This window comes from Tinamus guttatus, unplaced genomic scaffold (assembly GCF_059628265.1).
Source record: "Tinamus guttatus ecotype Peru unplaced genomic scaffold, ASM5962826v1 Tinamus_guttatus_pri_ptg000530l, whole genome shotgun sequence".
Taxonomy (NCBI): domain Eukaryota; kingdom Metazoa; phylum Chordata; class Aves; order Tinamiformes; family Tinamidae; genus Tinamus; species Tinamus guttatus.
In genome coordinates this window covers 1,271,824-1,293,181 of record NW_028289064.1, presented here as the reverse complement: position 1 = coordinate 1,293,181, position 21,358 = coordinate 1,271,824, and the positions used below count along the sequence as shown (strand labels likewise).

At 39.2% G+C, this 21,358-nt stretch overlaps 1 protein-coding gene across 1 annotated transcript in view; it reads right to left on the bottom strand.

Annotated features, from left to right (window-relative positions):
* PARD3 (par-3 family cell polarity regulator) overlaps window positions 1–21,358 on the bottom strand; it is a 435,290-nt gene that overhangs the window by 258,745 nt on the left and 155,187 nt on the right. The window contains 1 exon segment of the mRNA XM_088534020.1: window positions 3,261–3,439. Coding sequence (XP_088390146.1) covers window positions 3,261–3,439 — 179 coding nt within the window.

Here is a 21,358-nt window from a genome sequence, read left to right as displayed (position 1 = left end):
GAGATTTCTTCTTGTTTCATTAAAATGACTCAAGGAAAGAAGTGAAAAGATTAAGTCAAGCCTTGAATTACTAGGCAATATGTCTCTCACACACAGAAGTATTTGAAAGTGATTTTAATATTCATTTTAGAAAGAATCCCAAGAAGTGAATTTACCTAATAGAGCTGTTGATAATCACGAAACAAATTTTGTGAATACTTGCATATATAAGGAGACCTAATTGATTGATACCACCCATGAAAAAGATATAGAAGGAGGAGTTCAGGAAATTATCCAGCTGAGTGCAGTTACCACCACTACAATAATTTTTAAATAATGAGCAATAATAATTCTTCAATTAAATAAGTAGCTGGGGACAGGGTGTGTATGGTTTCAAGCTGCACATAAAGAACCAAAATTAATCAAGATCCTCTATTCTAAGGAAACAAAGTGTATTGTAATAGTTTAACAATCAATTCTATCTTCACAGTGGCGTGACACAAAAAAGAAAAAAAGAAAAAGAAACCCACAGAGCTCTCAGAGCACTTCCATAGCAGTGCAAGGATTTTATCCCAAAGCATCCTGTTTATCATAATAAATAGCTGTCTTAAGTTCAACACTCCATTCAACAAATGGACCAAACCATACTATCACTTTGTTCTTTCTTTTTTTCCAGTGGACACAGAAGAATTCCTCCTACAGAATCCATCAAGCATCCTACCTTTTGCTTCTTCTCCAGTGCCCTTTTCCCTTTTTCTTGCCCAGAACTATTGGCCTATGTCCTAGCCCTTCCCAGCCCTCAGTGCGGGGCAGCATTCCCACCCACTTCCTCTCATCTTGGGATTCTGCCCATTTTCCTGCCATTCCAAATTCTTCTGTCTCCAAATGACATAAGCACCAACAAGGAGTCTTCTCTCACTCACTCTCTCCAGAGAAATAAATCCCCCTGCCAGATCCATGCAGTCTCCCTCTGACAATCCCCCCCAGAATTGGACAGGCTTTCTACCTGTCAATTATTTCTCTCTAGAGGTAAAGGGCTGATCGTAATGTCACTTCATGGAGTCTGGAGGTGGACGAAGCTTTTGGCAACTCTCCCAGACTTTCCTGTCTTGCTTCTGCAAGACTTGCACAGATATTGCTGGGGTAAAGTTGCAAACCTACAACTGTGTTGCAAATCTCAGTCCAAGAACATATGTTCTTATGCTGTCAAGAGGGAGAACTGCAGTGAAAACATTACGCGGTGCCAACCGCCCACAAAAGATAGATGGGTGCCCAAGCCCAACGCACAAAGCAGAAAATTAAGAATGTTCTCTTTGCTTTGCTTGAAACATCTATGTCATCTATAATCAACGAAACTGTCTGGAACAAAGCACAGCCATCTCCTTCTGTTATCTGACTGGCTGAAGAAAACAAACTAATATTAAAAAAAAATTGACAAGTTGTTACTGTTCAAAAAGCCAAATATGTTTGCAAAAATTTTGTGTCAGTACCTCAGTAAGCGACTGGTGAAAAAGACTACAAAAATGCACCCTCTGAAATAGTAATACAGATGAAATTGTCACTAATACAGAGATTGAGTATGAAATTTTGACTGGCATGAAGAAATCAATAAACTGAAACACTAATAAGCGATTTAGCGTAACTGAACTCAGGAGATTAATTCGTAACATATTTTACACGGGTGATTATTATTTACTTCCAGTTGTTTTCAACATCTTACCTGTTAAAAATAGTACATTCTTGACCTGCTCCATGCAGGAGATTAATGAATACAGTGTGTTAAAAAGTGGTAAAACAACTTATGAGTATCTGTTATATTAACCTATATTAGTTCTCTCCCATCTTCTTGATTTAAAGTGCCTAGCTTACAATCACTACATGAGATCAAATGAATTCCTTTCCATATTGGTCCAACGCACATCAAATATTTCCATGAAAATCAAGGGTAAGTACAACTAATGATGCAAGAAGACTAGTGTGAAAGATTAGCTGTTCAATTCTCTTCAATTTCTGCTAACTTCAGACACTCAAAGAAATCTGATTATGCTGTGCAAGGCCCTCAATATCTGTGCGTCTGGAGTAATGAAGTGTAGTCCTATTTTGATTTCAGAAAAAATAGCTGGAAATGTTAACACTTCACATGGACTAGCTTATCTGCTTTCAGAACACTATAAGAGACAGCTTTCCAAACTAGTATGTCTGTGCCACACCACTCCAAATGACAAATAATAGAACCTTACCTACCAGGCACCCTGACCAAGCAGACATGGAAAGGTATCAGATTAAACTGACACCTCTGTGGTTTCTCTGTGGATTGTGGACTTCAATGCCTATGATTATTGTATTTTTCTTAATGTTTTTGAAGTAACTAGAGATAGATGAGTTTATTAGCAGTAAGTAAAGGCCTCATTATCTGCAATCTGCTTGTCGAGGGTGTGGAGTCTTTGTTTTTTAATACTACCTAGAAATAGAAACAAGTGGTTTAATTTCCAAAAGGATTTTGTGCTGTACAGTCAGAATGGTATTTCCACAGTGTAACCATTCATACAAATGACTCATTTCTATTAGAAAATATATGTTCTTTTCCTTCTGAGTTTGATTTTAAATGACCATCACAGTTTTGAGCAATGAAGTGGGCTGTACAGAAAGGAAATATACTTCTTTCAATTTTTTTCAAAATTGCACTGAGAAATTTCTGCTGGCTTCTCTAGCGACTAATATAGTTCATGCAGAGATACTGAAATCTTACTAAAAAAATGAAGCAGAAAAAAAAAACACACTGCATTTCACTGTTTTAATGTTATCAAGGAGAGATGATATTCACAGTTTTTGTTTTGCATTACTTGACTAGTGTCTCAGAAAGTAAGGAGCTAGCAATGCTACAGCAGAAAAGAAGGAGCCAGACTAACTGCAGAGATGCAGACTATTCAGTGGCAGTAGGATTTCTATGGAGATCAGTAGAAATCGTTATACACATGGCCTAATTGCATTCAAAGGAAATGTGCCTATTTAGGTCCTGCTTTGCAAAGTAATGAGTAAGCAGAGCTGCAACTACAGTTAACGGCAAAATCAAATTTCTAGAACACCCGCTGTGGATATTACTGAGGAAGTCTAAAGAGGAGGACACTTGTATAACTGCAACAGTATTCTCCTTATGATGTAGTGTGTTGGGCAAAGCCTTAAAACAAACATATAAAGCAGGAGCAGGTTAGAGAAGGACAAAACAACAACTGAAGATTAAGGCACATTTCTCATTTATCAGAGAAAGATGGGAGAAATACCTTTCTTTCATGACTACCGGGTACTCCGGGGTTGTTCTGCTTGAGAAATCCTGCTGTTGTGGACCACCTTGTAGGATTTTTTCGTGACGGCTCTTCTGAAGAAAAGTTTGTATCACTTACAGAGGTTGAGAGGCCAATCAGTGCAGGGTCACTACTACGTCGTACATGAAGAGGCATATCTGAAGAATGAAACAGACAGTAAATAAACACTGAGTAGATTAAATACATTTTTCATATCATTGGAAAAATATTGTTTTAAGCTCTGGATGGGTGGTTTTGCCCAAATGTGGTTTTGCAGAGTAGCTCGTTAGTGACCTCAGCTTAGCTCCTCAAGGCCAGGGCGTTTGCTCAGAACCACAGCCTTGCTGCCTGAGCGTCTGAGGAAAACAAGGACCAAACAAAACTCTTTGAACCTCGCCAAGCTTTTTTGCTTTTTAAGTACAAATACGATACAGCTAATATCCATGAGATTCTGTGCAGAAAAAAAAAATAGCATAAGCCTGGGGAACTAACAGTCTATGGTCATTTACGGAGCTTTTTAAAGAGGAAGTACATGAAGGCCTAACCTTAACAGCCCAGTGTCAGAATAAAGGGTGGACTCGGAGCCCTTAATAGGGCCAAGCCTGTGCTGTTGAAGATCGAGTCCTTCCCCAGCACCTTGCTGCCAAGATACAGACGTGGGCACCTGTGTATCAAACTCTTCCTCGCAGTGAAAGGCGTCCTCCTCCCCTGTTAAGGCACGTACACTCTGTGCCTTTCTCAAAGCTCCTGGACGTGACTGCTTTCTCCACTCTGCCCTTAACTTTCTGACAGCTGAAACAAGATCTATGCTCATTTACCCTGGTTCCCCTCGCCTTCCAGCTGGCATGACTGACAGAATAAAAATATTTCATTAGTAATAAAGGATGTAGCAGGCAGGCAGACTGAGTGAAAAGAGATCCTTTTTAGATACGTGAAGAGGTCAAACCCATTCTGGAAACTATGATGGCAAGTTGAACTTAGTTTCTTTTGAAACACAACTTAATTTTTCCCATTTCATTTATTATCCTGCAACAAATACCCAGACATCTGTAGTCTCATCCAGACATCTGTAGTCTTCTCACACAAACAGAATTCTCATTGCATGCATTTATGACCTCTTAGCACCCTCCTGTTCAATACGGGAATTGATGCGACCTATGTGATTTATCATTTTTATTTCTTTTAACTACTGCATTCAGAACCTTGAATGCAAAAATTGAAAAAGTGAAAGATATGACAGGCCAGCAGCAGTTACTGGCAAAGTCACACTGGACAACACCCAAAAAAGAAAATCGGAAATAGTTTTTATGCTCTGATGAAGCAGTCTCTGAAGAAGCTCTGAAGAAGACCAAGAACAGGAGTTTGATAGTCCAATAGTCCAAGTTTTGAAATATCTTTAAGTTAATGAAACACATAATAATATTAACATAAAGAATCCTATCTTGCATGGCATAATAAAAACCCTCAGAGTGTCAAGCCACACAAAAAGAAAATGTGGGTTTTTTTTTTTTTTTTTTTTTTTTTTGTATTCTTGGAGAAACTAGGACTACTGCTGCTAGGACATGTGCTAGTAGTACATGAAAGGACACCAGAACAGTCATTCTATCCAATCTGGTAAATAATAAGGATTAACAAATATTTTTCCCCGCTATCATTATACTTCTTTTGAAAATTCTTACGACATTCGCTACAGTAAGTTTTCTGCAAAGACAATGCTTTCTTTTGTAAGGATGCATATTGTATTTAAAATAATGGAACTAGAAGTAATTAAAGATTTTTTTAGGAAGAACACTTCAATTATGCATGTTTGGTCTGAGCTAATTCTATTTAGATTTTGATTACTCAGTAAGTATATACTCAGACAACTCATAACAGAGGTTCCCTTGATTGCCTTGTCTTCAGCTCCTTCAGGTTTCATGAAGCAGCTGAAGGCAAAGCCTCTCCTTCTCCCCTAGATGGTAAACATAATACGAGTACACTATCCCATCCCAGGAGATGTGCACAGCACAGATGACACAGCTGTAGTCAGAGGCAGCAGCCCCACCAAGCATAATGAAGTGACCCATTAGCGCAGGTATCTGTGCTGCGGGCTGAGCTCTGCGCACACACTCTCATTTATTAGATTAGCCTGGGCAAGAAAGTGGCTCTGCAGTATGAGTGGTGCCACTTAAGAAAAATACCCATTTATATTTGTTCCAAGCAGCAGCCCGTGCATATTATCCTGTTTGCCTTAGCTACCAAGCCTGCAACATAGAAGTCTCATTTTCAAACATGAGTTCACTTGCTCCTTATGCTTGTACATCTATATATAAGCACGGTGATAACAAAATGTTCTTTTATTTTTACACTCTTTCTTCAAATTACTTGACATAACGCAAGTTGATTTTGGTGAACTTCTATAGGAAAAAAAGCTGAATGCCAACAAAGAAATAAGGAAAGGAAATCGAAGTCAGCACATTTGGAGAAGAGAGGGCAATTATCACGTCATTGCCTTTTTCTTTGCAACTAAAAAGTGACAGTTTGAACCATGCTAAGTAGCAGAAAGTTCTTCCCATTCAGGTTAATCATCCAAGAGATTCCCCAATATTAATATGTTCCAGAAAAAAACATAAATGGCAGAAGTCTCCCTATGTAACTCATTGATTGATAAGTCACTTTAATATAGCCAACTGAATTTTATTAAATCAGTTATTGAGGTATTTTGAGGTTTTGTAAGACGCTTTTCAGATCCCCAAGGAAATGTTATTCTGCCAATGAGAAGAAACAGCCTGATCATTTCTAGCTTCTCTTCAGAAGAATGGCTCCACACGTAAGGATAGATCTCGCTAAACAAATGTCACCACTAGGAACTACAAATTCCTATGAAACACAATCACTTGGGCCGGTTGAATGTATGCAAAGCCAAATTAAACTAGAAATTCAGTTTTTATTGCTGGCATGGGGCAGGCAAATGGAGCTAGCTCTACTGCATGCTGCGTGGATATGGACAATACCTCTCCAGCTATTAATCCAGGAACTGAACCTTACTCACACTGTATTAGCCACAAGATAGAAAGATAACCTCCGTTATACTTCTTTTCCGTTCCAGTTCAAGAGATTGTTGCTAGTCAGTTTTGATACTATCCATTAAAACAACAAATATTGCACAGGTTCTTTCTACTGATATGTTGTTCATTACAATCTTCTGCTTTACTTAAATTCATAGATTTGAAGAGGATATACTTTGAAATATTAAAAGGAAAATCAAAGGAAAGGAACTTAATAATTAAACCACAAGATGAAGCACGCGAGGGACCGATGCAATGTCACTGATTCCAGGATGATGGTTGATACCCGTTTGAAGTCTGTGGTTTCTTTGAAGAGTGGATAAAACAGCAATGAACTCTAATCACAAGGCTTCAAATTCTCCATGGCACTAATGCACTGTAAATATTGATTTGCTTCCATGGCTAAGGTGCCTTTTAAATAAGCACTTGAAATGGCAAATCTAATAATGAATTACAGGAAGTTTTAAAGTCTAAGAATTAAGGAAATATTAAATTAAAAATCATGAAAGTTGCCACTAACTCAGTTCTTGTGCCATATGCAAGGACCATAAGCATTCAGCCACAAGTTCAGCAACATAATTTGAGAAGAACTATATGTAACAGAGAATGCCATTAAGTTGTGTGTAGGGCACCTGCTAAGTTAAAAAAAAAAAAAAAAAGTAGGATAACAGATAAAAGTCATAGGATAAAAAATAACCTGGATAACAAAATGCCCACATCGTAAACATGAAATGTGGACTGGAAGCCTCATTTTATTAAAAAGAACAGAAGTCTCACTATAAATTATAAAAACAGCCATCATACATTTTATAACCATCTGTAAATGTTAAGATCACACAGTTGTACCTTTCTTTCCAGCCACCAATTCCATTTTTATTTTAAAAGGGTCATCACCTTTCTTGATTTTAAAATATGCTCACGAGCAAAAGTATTTGAGGTTCTGGCAAATTTCACCCGTAAACCTGCCCTGTATGGGACCACTGAATGAGAACGACGGTTTTCACTGCAGAGCTTATACAGAGATACAGATACATAATGTTCCCATCTCCATTTCTTCTCAGATGCCAGCTTAGGAGGACGTGTTTACGGGAATTAAAAATACAGAGCCTAGCCAGGACCGCTCTCCTCTGTGAAGGAGGATGTTTCTGAACTGATGTTTCTGAACTGATGTTTCATTTCCTCAGTGTCACTGGCAGCTCACACACTTTGGTTTGCAGTGATTTTAAGCTGGAAATGAAAAATGATCTTTAGGTCACCTCTAGCCACCTACACACCGACAATCTGCTGTGACCATGACTTATGAGGAGACCTGATTGGGACTTCTGTTTTTACTTTTCTTTTTCTCCTTAAGTCTAAACTTTTTCTGAGGGAAATGATGATTCACTAAAACCAAAACCTCTGTGGAAAACAGCAGATTTCAACAAGGAAGTGTGTCTGAACATACATAACTATGAAGATGTGGACTGTATGCACAGAAATGGCAGTGAAGGTCTAGGGATGGGAGAGAGAGATTCAACTCTGACACCCATCCAGCTCCCCGTACCATTCACATGTTTGTTTAGAGTATAAGTAGAGGATAAATCAGGCTCTTCAGGAGCATCCTGAGGCATCAGAAAGCAGGGCTGCCTGTTTCTTTCAGTTTGAAGTTTTGGGAAGTAAAAGCTAAGACTTTATCTATCTACATTTTTATTTAGCATTATTTAACTGAAACATCTTTTAAAAAATACTTAGATTAGCCTCAAGTTTCATGCACCAACACAGCTCCTATGATTACAGTTCACATTTCAGTAGGTTTAATTCAAGTCTTCACTCAGCTGGACACGGAGCTCCAAACATTCCCTATAACCTTAGAAATCACAAGCCCCCTAGATCGGATCATCTTTCATTTTTACAAACCTCTAAAGACAAGATGATGCTTACTTCCAAAGAACACAGACGCTGTTACCAACACAGGTTTTTGAAGTTTTTCCTCTCCAAAATACGAACAATTGGAGAAAAAAAAAAAGAACAGTAACTGACTGTGAACATATCTATGAACAGCAACTACCCTAAGCCCATAATTCTCTACAAGAAAACAAAACAGTGCAAACCAAATGTAGGCATCTAGTTAGAGAAGAGTAAAATATTTAAAAATATAAGGACATTCTTAGGAGAAAAGAATTACTCCCTGGAAAAGTACGTGATTCATTGCAAAAGCCAATGCCAGCACGTGATGTGCAGGTGGCTGCTGGGAGAGATGTGACACGGCGGCGCTACTGACACCACGTTGCCAGCTGCAGATCTCTGGAGCAGCAGAGTTGTGGGCACAAGAGCAATGGAAAAGGCTTCATTCACTCTCCTTGCGGTCCACAGCAGTAGCCTTCCTTCCTGTGGAATCCAGTCTACTTCTATATAACTTCTATTGAATAAAAGAATTTGAACCTTTCCCAAAGTGAATATTCTTTACTTAATTAAAATATTAAGAGTTATTTGTTCTGAATTTTTCTTTCCCCAGTTTTCACTAGTAATCTCCCTTTTGCCTGCAGAGCTATCTTTTCCTTTCACGTCTCAGAAAATTATAGCATTGCCCATGCTTTTCATCACCACATGATGCTAAGCAATGCATACCTTCAATGCATACCTCTGCCTTATCTGAATTCACTGTTGCTGTTCATTTTTCTAAATATTTTTCTAGGCTTAACTTGTTCATAAGTCACTTAGAAAAATGTATTTCACCTATAAGATAGCTGTAGTGCCATCTTACAAGGAGCGTCCTCACTTGGGCATTAATACATACCTAAGAATAATCACATTTGGCCTTTCCTGTCGTATGAATTCCAAGTATGCATTGCAATCCCTAAACTTTTTCAATAGCTTTATTATAGCATCTTTGTCTTTCTAATTAAAGTATGTGTTCAATTTAAGATCAATATTCTTCAAATATATTAGCTTCTCTTTATTCAGACTGAATTAAATTGTATATGCATTACATCTCTATTGCATTTTTTTTAATCTTTCCTCAATTCATATTATTCTCCTCTCCTACTTTAGCAACATCTGGAAATTTAATTAATGTACTATTTACAATACTGCTTCTTCCAGACCATTAAATAAAACCAAGTCTAGCAGGAATCCTCATGACACCTTACTGGACAACTACCTCTAGATTGACACATTAATTTGCAAAGATTTCTGCTCCAATTTAAAAATCTTGTTGAAGTGTTTATGCCCAAGTTAACTTGGAATTTCCAAGATGTTGAAATTTCTATCAAACACTTTAATATTTGCAAATATTACATTAATTGGGCATCATTCACCTATAACTGCTATACCTTGCAAGTGAAAAGTGTTAATTTATCTACACTGATTTCTCATTCTTAATTGCTGACTATTCAGTGTCACAGCTCTACCTTTCAGAATTATTAGAAGCTTAAGATGACATAGTTTGGTTAATTAGTACTTCTATCCTTAAAAGAAATCTTTACACTTAACAATGTTAACTTCTAGAATGAATTTCTCTAAATTAGGATTTCTTTATTAAGTAACTACAACTGCCTTTCATTTCTTTTAAGGAGAAAAATTTGCTTTCATACAATTTCTCATATTCATAACTATTGCATGCACTAAATCATATATTTTTATTTGTTCTCCTAGCTTTTCATCTTAAGCCAAGAGCTTACACACTTTCTCTGATACCTATTTTCTATTTCATTAAATTTTGTTCTCTGCTTTCTTATTTCTTTAGCTTTAAAATGGGACCCACTAGCATTCACCCGTGGTAACACCAGCACAAACCACAACCGTTTTACCTGTTTTCCTCACGCCCCTGCCCTGTGCAGCAGGCAGGGCCCATCTGGCAGGGGGTCCCAGCAGGAGCGGGACGTAGAGGCCAGGCCACTGCCTTGCATTGACTGGGCCTGCTCCAGTCGGCGGGGGGCGAATGAGGGGGCTGTGAGACGCAGCCTGCAAAATCGGACAGCTGTGTGATACGTTCCTAACTGCCACAGTATCTGCACATAAAATAAATACACATTGTCCGGCCAAATTAAAAAGACAACAAAAAAGGTGCTTTTGCATACTTATTAGAAATACATGAAACTATATTGATATATGTGTCATAAAAACCTATGCATAGAAAATTTGGATCCCTGAAAGAATGGATGATAATGTAACCACATCACCAAAAAAGTCTAATTATAAAGTGAAAGAAAAACCCGTACCTATTATCATTTTCAATTTCTTCTAGTAGAACCTAAATTTTCCCATTTTCCCTAGCAGTGCCTGCTTGATGACTTTGAAAGTTAAAAATAAGAAAATATCGACCTGTCACAGTTGTATTTTAACAATGAAGTAACATTAAAACTTTGAATTCTTTCAAAATAATTATCTTTTTTTTCTCTTTCTCTAATATTCCTTCTTCTTATGTAGGAATGCTGAGATCCAGGAGAAAAGAGATCATTGTACCTTGAAACTCAGTTTTCTTTGACCCTGACTTTTGTAGCTGATTAGGGAAACATCTTTAAAACTGAAATTAAAAAGTAATTACCTATATCCTCTGTTTCCTTTCTCTCTTTTTTTTTTTGTATATATATCTTCATATGTCAAAATAAAAGACAAAAATGCCAGATCTTACAAATGTTCTGCTCTGTTCTCTGTTAAAAAATTACACTTCAGTATGTTTTAATGAATTAAAGCCTCAGTTTTCTGGTGCGCTCTGTATGGATTTCCTTCTATCATCTCAAAGTGCCTCTTTCTTACCTACTTTCATACCATTGCTACAGATTAAGAAAAAAAAAATGCTCTTCTAACCCTCCATATGCTGCAAATTCTTGTAAAATATTGTTCCATTCATTACTTCCTCAAGCAACTGTGTAACAATAGAAGCATCATCACTTTCAGCAAAGATCACTCCTATCTAATAAGACTCAGATTGATATTTAGTTATAATTATTTCATAATGAACACAGAGTACTTTGCATCCTCATTCAAAAGTCATTTTGCAATACATGCAAGGGTTTGCAGTGGCAGGAGCAAATTCCTTGTTGCTTTGAACTGATAGCTTCTCACTCCTCTGAGATACAGGAAGAAACCTGGCAGACACTATCTTTGCCAGAATTTGGAAAAAAAAAAAAAAAAGTAACTGAATGGTAAAATTGTTCCTGCTAGTGAGTATAATAGAGTAATATGAAAACTGTATATTGTTTATGTCTAAATGTTTTTGGTCGGCTCGGGAAGGTTCACTTAGAGGAACAAGTCTGCAAGCTTTTCCTACACACAAGGCAAAAACACAGATACAACAATAGGATTTAGATTGTAATTTGCAGGAGCTCAAAGGGAAAGAACCTGGAATAATATAATGTGAAAAATGCATGTTATGGTTCCCTCCTCAACAGGTCTCAATCAGGAAAAACCTGCTGTTGTTGCCGGTGCCCCATTCCCTTCTCCTTCTGCTCCCCGACCCACAGCAGTTCCTTTGCATGAAGAGTGGGAGGCCGGATAAAGAGTACAATTCCTTTGCAGTACTAGATACTATGAAAATTATCAAAATTATTTGTCACCTCCTCCAGGCTATATCCATTTGCGATATATCTAAGAATCGAGCCCAGAAAGACTGGGGTTTGCACTGACTATCCATCCCCTAATAAACAGAGAAAATGTGACCCTCTGCAGCTCTCGATGCTGCCTGACAGTGTTGAGGAACTCGAGGTGACACAGGCTATGGGTAGCCTTAGGTGGGCAGCAGCACGTGGTTACCCACCATGTACGTGTGCGAGGGGTGGGCAGTGCATCTGCTTGGCCCATGCTGGTCTGGTGTGGCCCACCAGCCAGCTAAGAGCCTTGAGCATGCCCAGCTCACCTTGGAGGAGCCTCATGCAACCTCCCTGCCCAGGGTTACTCCCTTCTCTCTTCAGCTTGCTGGTCTGGGATGGTGGTGTCAATAGAGTAACATCCAGCTAGGACTTCATAAAAGCTTCCACAGTCTCATATCTGCGCTAAAATCCACCACTTCAGAATGCCATGGAGAAAGCATGAGCATTTTTAACTTAGTAGTATTTTCTCTGTCCTGAAGTGTCTCCTCTCTTTTCTGGACTGCAAACAATAAGTCTACCTCAGCCTCCCAGAGCCCAAGGCGGCAGATGGTGGTCACCTCATACGTGGATCATATTGGAGAACCAAAGGGTTACACATGCTTAACATCCAACAGGTATGTGCACAATTAAAATCCCTTGCCAAGAGTCTGCCTTGCACAAATCTTTACAAAGGGGATCAGGGAACGTTTCTCCCTCCCGGTTCTCCATCCAGACCGAATGCAGCATCCACCAGCTCATGACCTGTGGCAGCAATTGACTTTTCGGAAACACAGGGGTACCTGCCCCGCACGCGTGCTGAGCGGCGGCCTCACGGGGAAGCCCTAGCCCCCATGCGCTCGCACCCCCAGGCCTGCCAACACCCCAGCCGTGGCCCTGGCAACCTGCACAGCCGCAGGCAGCCAGGAAAGGGAAATCTACAGCATTTCCACTGAGGCTGGGGGGGAAAAAAAGTCCAAGTTGTTGGAAACATCGCAACAGGAATAGTTCAGGATGGTCTGCGGTGCACACGGCATATAGCAAATAGCAGTTGGCAGCAGGGATGCTTCTGCCTTCAGCACTGAGCCACAGAGGGGCTGGCTATGATCTTTGTTTACCTCAAATAGCTTTGAAACAGCGAGGAAAAAACCTGTTCCTTTGCCAGTCATGAAGGAAATGCTCCATCTTTGAGAACGCTGTTGCGCTAGTCTGGAGCAGCCTACTCTGCCCAGCGCGAAGGCTGGGTGAGCGGCCTCCTCAAGTGCCAGGAGTCTCAAAAAACACAGTATTTTTTTTTTCCGCCTGAGATTTAAAAACAAACACTCATATCCAGCTCACAGGCCACTGTGAGGTATCAAAATGCAACATTTTGGGCAGGGGCATTCACAACTCAAGTTGGGTTTGACCCTGAATTACCTAAAGTCCAGCTTCGTTATAGAAATTATTTAGATAGACTTCTAACTTAAGTGTAATACGAAATCAAGGAAACCCAACTATAATCTTTAATTTTTTTTTCCATCAGGTAACGATACATCTGTGCACACATTTTTAGTATCTTTGTGTACAAAAATGGTGGGAAAGGTTCTACTGCTTTTTCTGAATTTCTCATGTGACCAAAAAAAATACATCTTTTAAAGCAAGATACAACAAAAACCTACCAATGAACAGCCATTAAAAATGACAAACCACATCTGTAATTTTAATGGTATTTTCTTCTTCTTTCATGCCTGAAACATTTACCAGCATTGTTGTAAGCAAGTTCACAAACACACTCATTGGAAGTGTTACCAAATCTCTGCCAGCTAACATTTCACTCTGCTCCCGTCTGCCCCAATGACCAAGAGGAGTAAAAGAGCTCCACTAGAGGCGACAAAAGGCCGTGTCACGCTGCACCACGTGTTCACCTTGGCAGATTTTAGCAGAAGGCCCTTCTGCACACAGGGACTAATAAAGCTCAAAAGCAAAGCAGAGAAGCATAAAGACATCAAGAATATTATTTCCACTCATTCAGGTACAAGCATAAAACTGAATTCAAGTAACATTCAAGTAAGGAAATGAACCACCACCAACTCTCATTTGCAGGGGACGCACGAAGCAGCCAGGCCCGTGACGTGGGAGGGCCAACAGTGCAGCTCCGTGCAGAGCTCTGTGGTGCTTTGCCCGACCTTTCATTAGGGTGGGTCAGAGCATGGTCCAGGGAGATGTAAGAGGCCAGAGTGGACTACACAAGCCCATCAGTATCAAAACAAGCACTTCCCAATTACATGAGCAGAGAGCAAGAAACTCCAGCTATCAGCACATCATACTGCAATCTGCTCATTAACTCTTAAGGTTAAAGATCACCTTCCACAGAAAACACAGGTGTTCCCAGTAGCCAAATGGGAAGTGAGGCAATTTAGACTACACTGGAAGTTGTTAGTTAAAATTGTTCAGATAATGGCCACAATGGAACAATAAAACAGAACATCTGCTGCATTCCAAAGGAGGGCAGAACAACAGAAATCTTTAGTTCTTCTTCTTTATTAGAAACAGATTATTAAAATATGATTACTTTTTTTAAAAAATTAAAACTATGTTTAATGAGTAGTAGGAGACTTAGCTGCTGCTTGAACCAGTGCACTGTTGTCCATTGCTATGTATCTTTGCATTTATCATCTTCCTCACAATGACGGGGAATCAGAATCATATGCATTCCCCTGGAAACATGAAAAAATCTCCATGTTTCTTAGCAAACTTTAGCAACATCTCTTTTCTTAAGTAGGAGAACATTCTTAATTCACTGCATTCTTTTTATTCTTCACTGCATTCTTGATTATCTCTTGCTTCTTTATTGTATAGCTTCCTTGCCAGGGCTGAAGAAAATCGAAAATTATTCCAGTTCAAAACCAAGAACAAATCAAGCTGAAGTTTAAAAGGAAATCTCACTACAAGACACCCAGTGCATGAATTTTTGGATCAATGACATTTCATGCTTGCAGTTGCCAATTTGCATCATATTTTGTGATTGGTTCCAACATAGAGATGAAGACCTTGTTTCTTAGTGGAGAAACTGCTTCAGCCTGAACTAACAGAAGATACTGAAATACCATGATACAGGGTTTATGCCGGGATTTGCCAGTTTTTCAGATGAAGAAGGGAGCAGAGGCAGAGCACTGTTAGAACTGCTCTGGCAACAGGATGGTGCTTTCTGTACCTGCATGCAGCCGAGTGCCCCATGCTGTTACACACTCACCTCTCCAAGGCCTCCCTGCACATAGGGAGCCCAAAACCTGCCCACGGGGTTAAGCACACACAAGCTTTCACCGCTCGCCTTGCAACCACAGATATGATATGCTGCTAGTACCAAAAACAAAAATCATTGAAATAATTGGTGATTTTTTGCTTGCTTTCTCCACAAAAGTTCAGTGAAAGAAAATTCAGATACTTTCTGTTTCTTAAAGGAAGGAAATTTCTTGCATGAAGACTAACACAGAACCACACAAGAAGAGAGAGCTCTCCTGCTCTGATAGAGTTACTCCTTTAACCCACCTGAGAGCAATGGATTTTACAGAGCAGTTCTTAACACCATCGCTTTTACCTTACATTATAATTTAGAAAGCTTTCCAATGTTACAACCTCCCTCTCATATTGATTTTTTAATCCACGTATCCTTATGAGGTTGGTACATTGCACCTGGACACTGGCAGAGCAAATACGGGGAGGACGGACCAGCGACCGCGAGCGCCTACGGGCTCCCTGCCGCCATCGAGCTCTGCGCAGCCCGTCGGCCTCCAGCAGGCAGCTCCGCTGCTTCTCCGCAGCATTTGCCTCAAAACCTGAGCGTTACTCAAAGACACTGGCCACACATATTTTGTCTAAGCTCAGTCTTGTCCAAAACACCAACAAAAAATAACTCTCGCTAGAAATGAGGACTACAGTGTTTTTATGTAACACTCGCTGCTTCTGACTGAATACTATTTTACTGTTTCTTCCCCAAATTCAATATAACAATATTGAATTTCATGTAGAACACAACAGAGACAGAAAGCACTTATTATTGCTTAGTTGCCTATGTTTACATAATCTCTGAGGGCAGAGATAAGTATTTTAACAATTATATGAGAAAATATCATACATTTAATATTTTATATCAAGTATCAAAAAAATCAATATTTTAATCTCTAGGATACTTATTACTACAAACAGAAAATCTATTTAAAACAAAAGCAAAAAACCATAAAAGCACTCAGGCAAATATTTTAAAGTTCTATCACAGAACAAAAGTAAATCTGTATTCTTAAAGACCTGCATTACTTTTAGTTGGGAACTTAGTTTGTACACAGACTGAAACGCTACCCTCAGTATTATTCACCTAAACACTAAAATACTTCTTAAATGTTTTGAAACTAAATATTTTTTGAGAACAAGTTCATTCCTTCATGTTTTTCTCCAAAGTTTGTAAAATTACTTTAGAGCTTATTAATTCATAACACAGTCCAAGGCTGTGTTGCAGATTAGCTATGGATTTGTGATTTTTTTTTTTTACGTATTTGAAAATATTTTCAAAGCTCATTTAACACCCTATGTCTGAGACTCAAAGTTCGAAATTAGATACAGGTAAAAAATATCCATTGATCACAGAACACATACACAATATTTAAACCTATTTAGCAAATTTGGAAAAGGAAACAGGAGTAAGCAGGTACAGGAAACTAAATCCAATTCTATACAAAGGCAGATTGCCCATGTTGCTCCATAAAGGAACATTTTTCAGATCATCCATCTGTATCAGTTTGGTAGGCAACTCTTGAGTCGTACCGGACCTCAACTCAACTTCAAGCCTTCCTCACAGTCTCTGATTTTTTTAATTTCTTAGCCACACAACCAGCCCCTTGCAAAAGTGTCCATGTATAGGTTGCAATTCTTCCTGAGCACACTTGCTACCTTCTATCTTGTGACACAGCCAGAGGGTACAGAAAGCCACCTTTTCAATACATAGCATTTCATTGCCCTGTTCCTGAGGGAATATCACAATTCTGCTTCACTTTTCATTTATGGCAGACAGAGAGAGAAAAGAAGACGCGACCATCCTACGCTTTGAACTAGGTACCTGTAGAGCTCACTGAAGAAACAAACTTAATCCATAACAACATAGCATTAAATTCTTCAGCAAAAGATACATTTGAAAATCTTGATCACACACAAACATACACACACACAAACAAAAAAATCTCTCCCTGGTCCCAAACTATCAAAACAGATAAAAGATCTGTGCAAACCAGGTAAGGAACGTCTTAGATGAAAATTCACTCAGCAGCATGAGGCTGACAGGGATTTCCACTGACTTAGTGCATGGCGGTTTCTTTGCTGAGCCTTTCCAAACAGCGGCACAGCATCAGCGTGAGGACAAAAAGAAGGAAACTGCTGCCTCCGTGGCAGCTTTTCTAGTGTTTGATAGTGCTGAAGAATCCACCAGAAACTTAGAAGGAGTTTCTTTAATTCTCTGAAATTACTGATAATCTGTCAAGTGAATGGAGAACAATTCTGAAGAAAATTGAATGCTTCCAAATGTCAGTTTGTTGTATATCCTGCATTAATATCGCGTTCTTTTTCGCTTGCTGTAAAAGGGATAACATTGTAAGTCCAGCAGCATTTTTGTACTTTTTCTCATATAATTTAATATCATTATTTTGCATTAATTTTGAATTAATGTTAACTCTTATATAGTGGATTACATTTTTGAATTTTTTTTGTGTATATACATATATGTGTATATATCTATATATGTTTTGTGTGTATATATATGTGTGTGTATATATATGGAAGGTAAACTAGATTTTCCACACTGAAGAGGAGTGTCAATAAGCGGCCGTGTTGTAACAGCATGCAACATAGTCAGAGCTGTCGTTTTTTCCTATCGACCACACTTACAAGCACTATTGCAAAATACAGTCTTAAGAATTTTTGCTGGACAAATACTCTGGGTAGAAAAGGGCATCCAATTTTCAGCTGTTTTTCAGCAAAACAGTTTCTGTTAATGGGCCAAGGATAGAAAGTCAATGCACAGCTTTTATCAGTGCTGATTTCATGGGTACCAGCTCAAGAGTTCAGCGTCCAGTGAGTCCAGCAGGTGAAGAAAATGCACCTGCCTCAGGGAAATGGACCAATTGACTAAAAAAAAGAAAAGAAAAGAAAAGAAAAGAAAAGAAAAGAAAAGAAAAGAAAAGAAAAGAAAAGAAAAGAAAAGAAAAGAAAAGAAAAGAAAAGAAAAGAAAAGAAAAGAAAAGAAAAGAAAAGAAAAGAAAAGAAATCACAAAAGCTGCTTAGGGCATTTTCTCCTTCTCTGTGTAAAACAAGGAAAGAAACAGCAAAGCAAAAAAAATCCAACTTTCTGTCTCCATATGAAACAGGTATGGATGAAAGAGAAAGAAACATTTCCTATGTTTGCATAGGAAAAGGAAAGAATCGCTAGGTGGTTTGTGGCAGGAGCAGAGAGGAAGGTGGACAGACAGATAGGCCATGGCAGAAAGGATGGGAAAACTGCAGAACTGGCTGGAATGGGCAGAGCAAACGGAGGACAAATGTGCAGCAGGAGAAAAACAACATGCAAGAAAATATTAAGGAAATAAAATAAGGTAGATTGTTAAATGCAAAACCCCTATGGCCAAGTATGCAAAGAATCACTCACCACACATACATGCTCACAAGGAAAGACTCCAAACTCAGCTCCTGACGATACCCTGTGATCATCCTGTCAAGCACTACAAGAGGCCAGGTACACCATGCAATAACATCTGCATTGAGACTTTAACTTCTGTTGGCAATACAGAAAAATATTGACTCTAATATCAAGGCTCCAGGAGACAGAGAATCCATCACAACCCCCAGGTCTGTCATTTTTAAAGCTTTTCAATTCAGTGAATGTCTTCTGTGTCTGAGACATCTATAGTCTGTGTTTCAGGAAAGGTAATTCAAAATGTCACCAAGCACTTACACAAATCTAACATTACACACAACGCCGTTTTGCCTTTTGTGATTATCACTTGTGAAATAACAAAAGTATAATCACGTGGAATTTATTATTCCTTTTCATATCCTTCCCCACCCTACCAAGTCCCCGTTATGCCCCTCTTGGCACGGTCTAGGTCTCAGGTGGCAAAGACTGTTCTGCCAGGAGAGAGGAAAGGAGAGGGCGGCAGGAGAGAGAACCTAACTCAGTGCTCTGCCGTAGCCATACATCATTTACATGGCTCCTGGAGTAATTGCTCATATGGTAAAGCAACATTAAGGAAACAGTTATGTATTTTTATCTGCCCCTGGGGAGGCGAGCATTGCCTGCCACTAGCTTTTTTCTTTCTGATTCATGCTTCTTTGTTCTTTAATTCTTCCTGCCTTCTCCTTTCCCTTTGTGTTTCCGTTCCTGGGCAGATTGGAAGTGATTGCCTCCTTTCTGAGGTTTCCATGCAGCACCAAGTTAAGGCAGCTCCACCGCGTTCAGGGTCTGGGAATGGGCAAATGGAGGGGGAAGGAAGCAGCATCGTGTCACCAGCCAACCTTGGGCTCGCTTAAAGCCTCTGGCCCCGTCACATCCGCCGCGTCTCACGTTCTGCAGCCTGAAAACTGCAGACTGCACAGAGCCAGGAGGAGCCTTAACAAGTAGCCTTGGCATCTCCTCACTTTTCGATGGTAAGAATCGTGCTTCAAGTGTCTTAAAGGACACGCCATAAAAATAAGGCAAGGAAACAGAATAAAAATTCATATTGTGATACAAGTGAAAAAATGAATATGAAAATAGTTATGGCTAAAAACAAATAAATATATTTAATTTTGTTGATTGAAGTGAAAATAAAACTCTGAAGCAGAATACTTCTATGAAAGAATGAAATTTATCAACAGTCTTTTTATGCCTATGACTTTAGGATTTGATGAAGAACTTTTTCCAAGGCAAGATGAAAGAGATACAGGATTTTTTTTTACATGTTATATATTTCACCCACTATATTAAATAAAAAAAAACAGCTTTCCTTACAAAAACAACCATGTTGATAGAGTATAAGGTGCATTATTGGCTTTAATTATTTACTGAATTTATTTAGTTTTACAAAACTAGGTTTCAAAATGTAAATTAAATGCCTTATTGCCACAGAGGTCTGAAACTCCATTCCTTTAAGAGTAAATTCCAACTATGTGCCAACATGATCTGGTTACTGATAGAAAACACTGAAAACCTCTTGTCCTAGAACACCTGCCCTTGTCCTAGGACATCTGCCAGAACTGGAAGGTAGAAGCAGAGCAAAACCTAACCTTCACACACAAGGACTCAGAGCCCTTTAAACACGATCTGATTTTTAGAAAAACCTTGAAAGCAGATGTACTAGGACAATGTTTAAAACATCTGGCAACTTCATTTTCAAAACAAACCTGAATGGGGGAGGTGGAAGGGGGATTAAAAGCCCAGAACATGCAAACAAATTAAAAAACTTAATTAAAAATATTTTCAACCATCCATAAAACATGGTAACTTTCAAAAGAAAAATGGACATGAATGGAACAAAATTCCAGCCCTGCGAGAACTGCAGCCTGTGCACGGCACATACAGCAAGTCGCAAATTGCTTAATACGAGTGAAGTTGATGTAGTGCCTTGAGGGTCTGAGAGGTAATTTAATATTCAATTCAGTCCTTAATAGGAAACCCATGCAAAGAATTCAAGTCCAAAAAACACTCTGGCAAAATGCAGAAAGAAATAGGCTCCTGGAAGCTTACCTGTGTACCAGCAGTCACACAGACATAGCAGTTAATCTGTGCATACATATTACTATCACAATAAAATGCCCTGAACATCATAAACATGGAGATATATGTAAGTGCATTTGTGTATGTATTTATATAAAAATGCAAACACACCCATAGACACACATATTATCACTAGCTAGTTTGTGCCTGGATGGTGTTTCCAAGCACATTTTCATTCAGTTACTCAGGGCAAGAAGAGCAGCAAAGCCCAGCATTGAGCTGACCACTCAAAAACCCGCACCAGATAAAGGGAAATACTTTTGCAGTTGGCCCTCAGAACTCGCAGCCATTGGGCCCTCGGAGGGAAGACTAAACTAAAAGCTCGGCCTCGTTCAACACGTGCACGTCGAGCCTGCCCAGAGCAGCTCCGCTCGCTGCCCGCACGCGTCTCCGTGACGGCTCCCTTCTCCTTCCGTCCCTGTGCCATGCCCAGACGGGCTTCTCCTCTCCCCTCAGCAGCCCTCTCGAGATAGGGAGACGTTTTTATCCACACCCTGCACTGCTGTCCCTGCTGGAGGCACAAACCACCGGGCTTAGGCAGGAGAGTCACTCCCTTAGAGTCACGAGAGGATAAAAACAGGCTTTGTGGTCTATTCTTGTAGCTTACTTGGAAGGAAAAAGATGATTTAAAGGGTTTTGCACTGGAGAATAAAGATATCGCATGTTCCCTTAAAGTTACCCCCCAGACTTAACACTAGTCAAACATTAAAT